This window comes from Cariama cristata, unplaced genomic scaffold (genome assembly GCF_000690535.1).
Source record: "Cariama cristata isolate BGI_N322 unplaced genomic scaffold, ASM69053v1 scaffold1691, whole genome shotgun sequence".
Classification (NCBI taxonomy): Eukaryota; Metazoa; Chordata; class Aves; order Cariamiformes; family Cariamidae; genus Cariama; species Cariama cristata.
This window is the reverse complement of record NW_009598452.1, coordinates 42479-55029: the sequence shown is the minus strand read 5'-3', so window position 1 is coordinate 55029 and position 12551 is coordinate 42479. Positions and strand designations below refer to the sequence as shown.

Sequence of the window (12551 nt, the reverse complement as noted above, 5' to 3'; positions counted from 1 at the left end):
AGTCACAAATGACTGTCACATGCATAGAGAATGATACTCAGAATTTTACAGAGCCAGCAGTCCTGCTGTGCTAGCTGAATGCTGGACACTATAATGGTTGGCAGATAATTACTCAGTCTGCAGTGATACGTGTCATTTGGGTTGATAGGTTCCTGACATCAACATTGTTATGCAAAATGTCATATTGCACATAATTTCAATTTTGACTACAGTATTGAGTCTGGTTCCCCCTGCCCTTTCCCCAGGTTGCATTGTTTCACTTGCATTCTTCTTCCTGGCTGTTATGTAGGCAGATTCTACTCTTTGCTGCTTGGCCAGATTTAAGTACTTTTTCCTCATTATTTACTGACTGAATGGCAGCTTTTGCTATAGTTTCCAACTTATGTGAGTTCTCTCACCTTTCTTCACTTTGTTTTTTAAACTTGCTTTGAGTATGATTGGGCATTGTCTCTTTTCAGCTATGTTGATTCAACTGAAGTAGCAGATTTTGGAAGCTTCCTGGGCTATTTCTCACATGCACTGTCTGCAAAATGGATCTCTCTTGCAGTCAATGTGGTATTTTTGCTCTCACTTCAGCTATTTGACCTTTAAGTAAATTCAAGTTTCACCTGATACTTTAAGAAGGACCATTAATAGATGCAGAACCTTTATAAACATGTTATAAACTCCCCACCTTTAAGAAGGACCATTAATAGATGCAGAATCTTTATAAACATGTTTGCACACTCCCCAGTTCATGGTATTCAAAGGCCTTAGAGTTCTTCTTCCATATTGGCTCTACACTCATATCTGTACCCAGGCTCTTTATCATGGGACTATCAGTTGTATTTTACTTGCATCCATTTATGTTCTCTTTCCACTTCCTCATAGTTGTTCATTTTTCCTCTCTCTGACTTTCTTTAAGAACAAAAACTTAATTCTGCAGTCATTTATCTAGGATCAGCTGATGCGTGTTGCCAGAAATCCACATTCTTCTGGCTTGTTGCCCCAGGATTGTAAGGGTTATACTCTGTTGACTCAATATATTATTTCTTCTCCCACTCTTGAGAGAGTTACATGTCAGGGTAGTACTGCCAGCTCACTAAATCGAAGCTTTAATTTTGAGTAGGCGTCATCTAAATTTCATTGCTGATTTAATCCTTCATTAATTTTCTTTTTTTTTTTTTTAATTTTCCCTGGTACTACTTACCACAGCACTAGAATATCAGCATCTGTATATCCTCGAGTAGCTGTTTGGGGGGTTTTATTTGATGACGGACTGCCCGCCCTTTATCAGTTGAATCCTGTCCTTAGCACTTTCACTGATGGCTGTTTAATGCTGTCCTCATATTATTGTGTTATTTTGCAAACTTTGGGTGTCTTTTTCTCTAAGGAAGAAAACAGATCAGCTGTTTATCTTGCAATCTGAGATTGCCTTAAGTGTGCTGATTTTGAGCCTTCTCCTTTTGAAAGCCTTTTTCTTTGCTGCAGTATCTTCTTGAAGAGAGTAGTATTTCCAATACTGAAAAAAAATGATTAAGATTCAGTATATGTTCTGCTGGCCTTAATCCTGCATTATCTTATTTTTCTTACTCTTCTTCAATATGTTGCTAGAATGCATGTATTTGCGTAGTGTCCATGTGGCAGTTGCATTCACCTTTATCCTGTCCTTCATTCCTTTGCTGATTTTCATTCAAAGATAACTATTAGGCAATATCTTTTTGTGATGTAAGCCAGTTAGGGAAAATAAGACTACTGATTCAGTTTTCAGTAGTGCAGTGCGTTTCTTTCCCCTCCTCATTTTCCTCAGATAACTTTTTCTCATTTACACAAGCAATTTTAGAGGAAGGAGGTTACTCACCTAAACCTAGGTAAACTAAACTTTACTCACCTAAACTTATAACCTAAACTTAGACTATATAGGGAACCTATGGTCTATATAGAAGAAAGGCACATCTTCTGAAATGCATTCAGTGTGAGAGATGTAAATTTGCTGTTCTGAATTGCTCTCTAGAGGATCCTTCCTCAGCATATTGATGGCATAGCAAGACTGTACATATTAAGTGACTAGTAGTAGGCAATATTAATAGTTACTCTTACAGTGGTTTTTGGGGTACCAATTCCAGGCTAGTGGTTGTTGGGGTTTTTTTGCATTTACAGCTATCACTGTAATGCATCTGTTCGGTATTTTTAAAATGTGGAACCACAGATTTAGATTTTTTATATGTTTATTCTGTACTTCCATATACATGGGCCTTTGTGATCTCTGTATCCTCTGGCTGCACATTGACAAGTTATCTTGCTTCCATAATTTTTAAATACGTTTTATGCTCACTTATTTCCATATTATTCTTTGTTTTCTGATTAAAATGAGAACTGAGATTAAACGTCTGTTAATTAGATTAGAAGATTCCTAAGAACATGATATTTCTTTTAAGGCCTCCAACCAAGCTTTTGTGTATTTTCTAGCGTTATGGAATTGCTGAGGCACAAAGTCTGCTTGGAAAATCTTACTAAAGATGCTGAACACCTGTACTCCCACTGTCCTTAGAAGGAAATGAGGTTGTCATGAGCGCATACATTTTTTAAAATAACCTTTTTTTTTTATCCCTTGGCTTTTATTTTGGTTTGATTTGTTGTGGGTTTTTTTAAAATCTGTTGAAGTAATAAAACTTTTTTTAAACTAATATTTTCAGGACCAAAGGTAAGAAAATCTTCAGAAGAGACATATACATAGGAATGGTTCCTTTGCACTTCATCCCTGAGAATGAACATAGGGATTTTAAATATGTGTCATTTTAGCTCCTTCAGAATGTTGAACTTTTTAATTATAGTGAAATCGAATTAATAGTATATACATAGATCTGTTTATTTAGAAATAGTTTTTATCTTAAATGAAATATTTAGTTTGCTGAAAGAATGGAGCAAAAACGCGCGCTGTCAACTGAAATCTTTATAATTGACTCTTGAGTTGGAAAATGAGGCTGAAGTGGAGTTATTTTGATTTTCATAATAAATTTGAAGTGGCTGTCAAATTGCAAAACTGAAATGCATGCTTTGCCTTATTAGTTTTAGGTGCAGCTTTTTCTTTGAAGAGCAGCACTTAAGCCATATTGCTGGCTGTGTTGACCCTAAATGCAGGTGTAGGAGGAAAAAAGGATTTCCTTTAGAACTCTTACTGATGGAAGAAGATATAGTTGTTCATTTCCTCTGCAATGCATGCTGTATTAGTATTGCAGTGTTGTGCTGGTGTTTTAAAAAAAAAAAAATCACATAAATTTAAATGGAGTATGAGTAGTGGTGAATCTGTGTAGCTTGCTTTTTTGTTTCATTGAAGTACCAAATAGTTAAATAATGAATAATAGATTACTTATTTTTAAAACATTTACATTTTTAAAAACACTGGTAAGAAAATCTGAATGGTTAGGTTTCCAAAATATATAAAACCATATGTAAATTGGTCAGCCACAACTTAACCAAACCATTGTTTTAAACTGGAAAATATGTCCTTTTTGTAAATAGAAGATGTGGGTGAGAAAGATGATCCAATTGCTTTATCATATCTGTGATGAAAAGACCTGTTTAATTTGTATGTTTTTATTTAGATTGGGCATGTCAAGAGGGGAATCAGTGAAACTTACTGCAGTGCAGAACAATGATGAAGATGAAAGCAATTCTTTCTGTGGATCTTCTGGCACAGCTGGTCCTTCTAAGCAAGCAACCTTTGAGGACCAAGAAGAGAAAGGCGCTAAAATTGCACCTTTACCAGAGAGAGATTATTGTCCATCTCTTTGTAGTATGGAACAGGTTCCTGTCAAGGATCTAGCGGCCGACTCAGAGGATATACTGATACCTGAAGAATCAATCATTCAGGAGGAGATTGCTGAAGAGGTTGAGACAAGTATTTGTGAATGCCAAGAGGAGAACCATAAAACAGAACATGAGTTTTCTGAAGAGTTAGTAAGTCCAGCTGGCACAAATGAAGAAACAGAGGCAGTACAGCTTACAGACAGCACTGAGTCCTGTGTCATGATGAATGATGTAACTGATACTGTATCTCACATTGAAATTAAAGTGGAGTTGAAGTCAGAATGCCCTCAGGAGGAGATGTCAGTTGTGATAGATCAGCTGGAGGATTGCGTATCACCAGCACGATCAGCTTCATCCACAAACTCTGTCAGTGATACAGCAGAGAAGGATTCTGAGTCTGCAAAAGAGCTGATTGCACCAGAAATGCAAAATGCTGCTCTGGAAGGCTCTGTGTTCACTGGTGGAGGCATTGCGGTGGATATGGAGCTTCAAAGTGACCCTGAGGAACAGTTGTCTGAGAATGCTTGTATTTCTGAAACTTCCTTTTCCTCTGGAAGTCCAGAAGGACCGTGTGTTTGCATTGCCTCTCCTGGAGGAGACACTCAGTCGACTTCAGAGGAACCCTGTACTCCAGCATCTCTTGAAACAGCTTGCTCATCTGAAGTGTCTAGTACTGAAAACATTGAAGGTGATATTCAGCAAAAGGCCAGTGATGAAAACTTGCACACACCGTTAATGTCAGAAATCTCTCCAATGTCCACCTCACCTGTAACCTCAGAAGCATCTCTGATGTCAAATTTACCTTTAACATCAGAGGCATCACCAGCTTCTAATTTACCTTTAACATCAGAAACATCTCCAATGTCTGATTTGCCTTTAACATCAGAAACATCTTCAGTATCTTCTGTTCTTCTAACTTCTGAAACATCTGTGGCAAATAGTTTGCCTCTTCCATCAGAGACATCTCCAGTTTCTAATTCCCCAAGCAATGAAAGGCTTATTCTGCAACAAAGGAAATCACCATGTTTGTTGGAAGACTCCCTTCCCACGTTGAAAGAAGAAAGCTCTGCCATTCCTAAGGTGGTTCAGGAAGAGAATCTTGTTGTTCAGCCAAAGCAACTTCAGAGTGCCCCTGAAAATATGAAAGTTGGTCCACTAACAATTATACCTGATACTTCAGTACTGGAAGAGCCCCAAAGCAAAAACCTCAGTCATCAGCCATGTAAATCGCATTCTGAAATTGATAAATCCTACGTTGCATCTATCCCAGAACACTCTCCTCCAGAGGTGATCAAAATTAAAAATCACAGTGTTCAGCAAAGAGGTGACAAGAAAGGTACCCTCTTGCCATCGGAGGTAGCTGTCTTATCAGAAGGGTCAGTTGGCAAAAACATTGAATTGCTTGCATCAAAGCCACATGATAAACTATATACCTCATCTCTAGAGAAAGCTACGTTCTCTGAAGTGTGCAGAAGTAAATCTCACAAGCTAACAGGCAGCACCCAAAGCCGTCTAGACAGTTCACATTCTTCCAAGTCATTAGAACCCACAAAATCACCTGAAATGAGGAATGAAAGTAGAGACCCAGAGATCCCAAAGAGGAAAACAGCAGAACAGCACAGTTTTGGAATCTGCAAAGAGAAGAGAGCTAGAATAGATGATGATCAGCCTAACCGTAGTGCTTCATCAACGAGTCCATCTGATAAAGATCAGCCACCTAGAGAAGAACCCCGAGTTCCACCCCTTAAGGTAAAGTAGTGAATAAACAGGCTGACTTGGAAACTGAAGGTTTATTATCTCCCTCCTGCTGACTGCATGCAGACACAGTGCATGGTGTATTTTTTTGTGGAGGTATGAGAGGTGTTAGTACTGATGGCTTTGCTTTACTATTACATTCCTACCATGCCAAATTCTGATATAAATATACCTATATTTGTTCAGTCAGGCTCTTTGCTACAAAATTACTTTTGTGTGAGGGAAGGTTTTCCAGGATCTATGGCTTAATCTAATTCAAGAGCTTCCCCATCATTTACATGGTGCTACTTGTTTTTCTAATTGCCCAACTGTATTATCCACTTGCTATCCCGCAGATGACTTCTCCAGCAAGCATGAATAATGAATGTTACCATAACCAATAGTAAGAAAAAACACCAATGCCTTAATCCAGCAAGAGAACCTAGAGCCAGAATAGTTGGAGATCCCTTTGCAAGCCCAGGACTTGGGTAGGCTGAAGTGTAAGATTTCCATGTAGAATTAATTAAGAGAGACCTGGCTATCAGGGAAAAGTGTCTAATTGATATATGTATAGATATCTTTGTTAGTGGCAAAGTAAAAGGTAAAAAAGATACAGCAACTAAGCAAACACTTTTATGTGTATTATTCTGCTATGTAAGAAAGTAAATTCCGTTGAAAGCTTTTTTCAGAGGGATCTGTAGATTGTTACATGTAGGCTCAGCATTCTGAGCCTTTTAATTTTGTACATGATGACATCAGCCAAGTTTTAGATCCAATTTGCTGAACTTAAGCCACTGACTTCACAGTACTAGTTCCTGATTATTCAGAAATGCCCTTTTCTGCATTTATTTTTAACTGCTACAGTCACTGAACATTGTTAATATGGCCGGGAGGGCAAATAGGCTAACTGTTTTAATCACTAGTGCCTCAGCATATTTCAACTAATTTATTTTTATGAGCAGTGATGCAATTGGAAGTTAGCCCATTCTGAGTTTAGTGATATTCTTTCATATTTGGAAAGGTCTCTATCTAGCCTGATAAATTCTAATCACTCTCTAAGCACAAAAGAAGATACATCACTAGGGAATAAAAAAAGGTCATGACTATAATAATAAAAATAATCAAGCACTTAGAGCTTTAGCAGTTCTGGTGATGCAAAGTGGAAGCCGAAAAAAGCTGCTACTGAAGCAGAAAGCAAAACGTTTTGAAGTAATTGTGAGTTTGTGATACTCTTTAAAATATGTTCATGTAAATGTTAAAGCCTCGCCGTATTAGGCATGAGTGTTTATTTGTAAACCAAAAATTTAACTGCTAGGAAAAGAGAGGTATTCCAGTGCCTCAGACCAGCATAGAGTATTATGGTTATATAAATGGTTATATATTACAATACCACCTTAATATTGATTTCAACTGATCTCTTATGGAAAATCAGATGCTGTCAGTCTTGCCCAATCTTAGGAATTGAATCTCCCTGAAACCTCCAGGTAGTGAGTGAGAATACTGAAAAATTGGCAAGCATTTTGAAAAATAATTTTGGACAATCAATTCTAGTGTGTTTCCTGTGTAACAAATATTTGGGTTTTGGGTCATCTCACCAACAAACCCCTATCCTTTGTAATTAAAAGGAGAAAAAGAGCCCCAGTTCTCCTAAGTCGTTCTGCTATATGGCTCCCACTTCCTGTCATACCTTATGACTGCTTTTTCTACAAATACTACTTAGTTTTCTTCTTAGTTCCTTTCAGAAGAGAAGTCACTGCATTGTCCACAGTAATAGGACTTAGTGGTTAGCCAGTAAACGTATGTCCCTTTTAAGAAATTTAAATGGATTTTTGCCATCCTTTGGGTATTCTGAGAGAGTGTATGAGTTATAAAGTGGTCCCAGAACTTTTAATCTCTAATCCTGAAAACAGATATGCCTAATTGGAGACATACTAATAATCCCAGTGATTTTACAGATTATTATTTTGCTTAAAGTTTTAGATATTTAAAACTTTAATATTTGCATTTTTAATATTTGTAGGTTTGAGGATTTCATTTTTGAAGTGCAGTAGTGTAGGATGTATCCCAGGGATGAACTAAAGCGAGTCTCTTAAAATTGTGAGTGAGGAAGGGAAAGGCATATCCTTTGGTGATTCACTTCTTTTATACCACTAATCTAAAGTGTTCTGTGGTGTAACATGAAAAACAGGCTCAGTGGAGACACGGCTACATCCTATCTAAAGGCATGTTTTCTGGTTTATAAGTGAAAGGCAGGCTGTTCCTAATGTCTTAGCCATTGGAGACGTAGGAGCAAAAACGCTACGTGATCGTTACTTTTCACACATTTGCAGCAAGTGCTTAGTCGTAGGCTCTTTTCCAGTATCGCTGCACTAGGCTTGTTGATCTTCTCAGTTAGATACACTGCATACAAAAGAAGTCTGACAAATTGTATCAGATAAGCATGATGTTGTAATCTAGTTCAATCTTTCTTCCTGTCAGAAGGATCAACGTGAGTAGGCTAATACAGGTGTCATGCTGGAGGATGATAAAGTACTGAAGTGTAAATATCATTAATTTTTAGCATTTTTCTGTCCAGCTGCACTGAACAGTAATTCCCTTCATTACCTTTCTCTGACTCTTTAAGAGACAGCTGTTGATTTTAGCGAGTAGATGATCTCATCAAAATTATTTGTTTTTTTCTTGCTTTAGATTCAGCTTTCAAAAATTGGACCACCTTTTATCATCAAGAGCCAACCTGTTTCTAAACCAGAACCTCGAGTTTCCCCAAGTACATCGGTCAGCAGTGGGAGAAACACTGGGGCTAGAACTCTAGCGGATATCAAAGCAAGAGCTCAGCAAGCAAGAGCCCAAAGAGAAGCTGCAGCTGCAGCAGCCGTGGCAGCAGCTGCAAGCATAGTCTCTGGAGCAATGGGGACCCCATGTGAAGGTGGGAAGACAAGAACACTGGCACACATCAAGGAGCAAACAAAGGCCAAGCTATTTGCAAAGCATCAAGCCAGAGCTCATTTACTCCAGACTAATAAAGAATCAAAGTTGCAGTTCAGCTCAAAGGAAAGTACCTCATCTCTGGAGATACCGACTTCTAGTGACACAAAGATTGAAGGTTCTACCGGTGTCATTATAGTTAATCCTAACTGCAGGTCCCCTAGCAACAAGTCTGCTCATCACCGTGAGACTACCACTTTATTGCAGCAGTCACTTAACACAGCTACATTACCAGAAACTGCTACTGAGATATCTGTGCACAGTTCTGATGAAAATATACCTATGCCACAATTGTGTGAGAAAATTATTTCATCTACCTCTACTGAAAGTAACAGTGTGCCAGTGCTTTATAATAAAAGTTCAGTCTCTGTGTCTGTTTGCAGCACTGCTATGTCTGGAGCAATTAAAGAACTTTCTTGTGCAAGTTCTGTTGATAAATCCTCTGTTTTAATGTCTGTTGACAGTGCAAACACAGCAGTTTCAGCTTGTAATATAAATATGCTGAAAACCATCCAAGGGGCTGATACTCCGTGCATAACCGTTGGACCAAAATGTATTGATAACAGTAATGTACCAGTCTCCGTAGACAATACGGTCTTATCAAATGCCATCGATGACAAAAGGTTGCCGATACCAAGTAGCAATGCGAATAACGCAGTCTGCAGTCATTATGCCACTGTGCCAGCTTCATCTTTTGCAAATAATTTGCCAAATCATCTCTCTGGTAGTTCTGTACTGATTCCCCCAGTGGGGACTACCAACAGATTTTCTTCTGATAAGATAGCCATAACCGGGTGTAACGAGCAAAGCACTGTCTCCATTCACACTACCGTTAGGTCAGCTTTAAGTTGCAGTGAGGCCCTTGCAGTAGCAGATTCTGTTGCAAGGCCGCCCATTTCAATGTTTACTGGTAACATGGTGACAATAAGCTCTTACGATAATGCTACTAAATTAAATGCTGATCTCTTAGAAAAAAACTCTGGAGCACGAAACCGAATGGATCTCTCTGGTAAATCTCAGCCAGTGAGCTTTACACAAACTGCCATGAATAGGTCTATACCTTGCAAAGTCATTGTTGACCACACTACAAATCTGAATTCCAGTCTGTCACTTTCTTCTTCTGTTGAAAATGCAGAGAACAGCATTGACCTGCAGGTCAGACCTGTAAGGACAGAAGCTGCCTTACAAAGTATAGCCTGTCCTCAGGTGTCTGTCATAAGCAGGCCTGAAGTGGTCTCTAATGAAAGCCTTGAGCACAGTTCCAGCTTTATCACCACTGCAGCAAAGCAAGATAGCAAGAACTTGCAGGCAGGTTGTTCAAGTCTTCGAGAAGTGCCTCTTGCTCCTCAAGATAAATTAATTGAGGGCATTACTCCCAGCCAAGGTTTTGCTGAGCAATTAAGAGGTCCTTCAGCATTGAAAAATGAAGCAGATGCTGCCTGTGCCAATCAGTATAACACTAACAATAGAATTTGTTGGCATGATGAAGAGGCAATGAGTACAGACCAGCCTGTGGTCAGCCATCTTAACTCTGGTAAGCATAAGGAATACACAGAGCAAAACTGCTTAAAAAATGTCAAAACCGAACCTTCCAGTTACACGCCGATGTCAGAGCTGCAATCCAGGAGTCTTTTGACAAGCATTGCTGTTCCTGTTAAATCGGAAACTAATGAGTCTGACAAGTGCTTCAGGATGGACACCGAAGATTTTACAGGACCTGAAATGCCTGCCCAGACTGCTGAAATAGCCACGAGCGTGCAGCCACCGCAGACCTCCAAGACATCCATTGCAGACTCCATGGAAGACTCCCTGTCCCTGACAACAGAAACCCTAAAGAGAGTTACCAGTGCCGGGGGCTCTGGCTGTCGCTTGTCGTCAGTGGAGGCCAACAATCCTTTAGTGACACAGTTACTGCAAGGCAATCTGCCTTTAGAGAAAGTGCTGCCGCAGCCCAGATCAGGAGCCAAACTAGAAATTAACAGGCTTCCCTTGCCTTTGCAAACTACCTCAGTATGTAAAACAGCAGTGTCTGAAAGAAATATTGTTGAACATCCTTCCAACTCTCCTAATGCAGATGGTAAAGGATTTCCAGCAGGCAGCATAGCCCCGCTACAAATCAGAAAGCGTGAAAACCATCCGAAAAAGAGGATGGCCAGGACTGTAGGGGAACATGCTCAAATTAAATGTGAGCCTGGGAAGGTGTCAATGGACACAGATGTTAAAGTGGCTCCTTGTGTAATTAGTTCCAGCATGAATCAGCTAGGGCATGGTCAGCCATTTAAGCAGGAGTGGCTGAACAAACATGCCATTCAGAGCCGAATCGCCCACAGCCCAGAGATCAAGCAGCAGAAGAGGCCATTGCCTTCATGCAGTTTCCAGCAGAGCTTATTTCACATTGATAAAAATGGCAGCTTTCATGCAGAAGCTAGTACCTCACATAGACAGCATTTTTACCAAATGTCCATGGCTGCAAGAGGCCCCATTCCTACGGCAGCTTTGTTGCAAACTACTTCAAAAGGCCCACCTGGCTGCAACGCATTTGCTTTTAGCAGACACCTGGAACAGAAAGGCTTGGGAGATGTGAATATTTCTACAGCAGCTCACCAGCTGAGGCTAGGAAGTGTGTTTTCCCCTAATATTCAAATTAAGGAAGGTGATGACATTGCCAGTGCCTCTCAAACTCTGCAGAGTAAAACATTAGTGCATCCCCCTCCTCCCCCTCCACCCCTGCCACCTCCTCCCCCTCCTCACCCAAATGCAGAAGTCCCCTCTGATCAAAAACAACCGACAGTTACTATGGAAACCACTAAAAGACTTAGTTGGCCTCAGCCAGCAAGCATCTGTAGCAATATAAAATCTGAACCCATTTCTTTTGAGGAAGGTTTAAGCAGCAGCTGCGAACTAGGGATGAAACAAGCTTCCTATGATCAGAACGAAGTGAAAGAACAGTTAAAAGCGTTTGCATTAAAAAATGCAGATTTCTCTTCCTATTTACTTTCTGAGCCGCAGAAGCCTTTCACCCAACTTGCTGCTCAGAAAATACAGACACAGCACCCGCAGCAGCAGCAGCTCTGTGGAAATTATCCAACAATACAGTTCGGTAGCACAAGCTTCAAAAGGGCAGCATCTGCAATTGAGAAATCAATTGGGATTTTAGGAAGTGGCTCAAACACTGCCACAGGGCTGTCTAACCAGAACGCGCAGATCCCGGTTCAGAAATTTGCTGACAGTAGCAATGCCGATGAACTGGAACTGAAATGCTCTTGCAGGCTGAAAGCCATGATCGTGTGCAAAGGCTGCGGAGCCTTCTGTCACGATGACTGCATTGGGCCTTCCAAACTGTGTGTAGCTTGTCTGGTTGTACGGTAGGAACTGAATCAAAGATGCAGTATCCCTTATCAACGTGGGAGAGCAGGACAAAGGAACGGAGAAATTGGAACAGTTTAGGCCACTTAATGGTTGCAATTCGTTGGGGTTTTTTTTTTTTTTTTTTTTCTTCCACGTGGTGCTTTCAGAATTTAGTTATTCCTGCCTGAGTGCCATTTTCTGGGAAGAAGAGGAAACTTGTAGAAGTAGTTTAAAAAAAAAAAAAAAGATAGCCTTGTTACTGAAGCTTCTATGAGCTCTCTTGCTGTGCTGAAAGAAAAAAAGGCATTAATGCATGTCATTCATAGCTTCTATTTATTTGCACAAAGTGCAGCACGTTTTTTCTCCACTTTTAGATAGTTGATACAAGCTGCAGGTTAAAGATCAGTGGAAGAGTAACTCTGCAAGAAGTGGAGTAACTGTGCAGAACGAGTAACACTGAATGGCGACTGTTTTCAGTGGGGTACTGGCAAGATGTGGGGTATCGGCCATTGTAGCTTTTAAGTCAGTTTGTCGTTTTTCTGCTGATTGTTTTCTTCCATTGGCTTTCTCTGTCTAGGGCTAAAATATAGTCACTTCTCCTAGCAAACAGAAGAGGCATTTAGATTGTTAGAGGAGTTTCCTTACATGCCTGCCAGGGACTATGGAACTCAAATCTTACTCATCATCTCTTCTTG

General features: G+C 39.9%; 1 protein-coding gene across 1 annotated transcript in view; it reads left to right on the top strand.

The window, feature by feature from the left end:
• Nucleotides 1-11877, top strand: part of ASXL3 (additional sex combs like transcriptional regulator 3) — a gene marked incomplete at its 5' end in the record, with an annotated part of 67023 nt that extends 55146 nt beyond the window's left edge. The window contains 2 exons of the mRNA XM_009709273.1: nucleotides 3585-5538; nucleotides 8212-11877. Coding sequence (XP_009707575.1) covers nucleotides 3585-5538; nucleotides 8212-11877 — 5620 coding nt within the window. The remainder of the gene's footprint in view (nucleotides 1-3584; nucleotides 5539-8211) is intronic.
• Nucleotides 11878-12551: the final 674 nt, after the last annotated feature.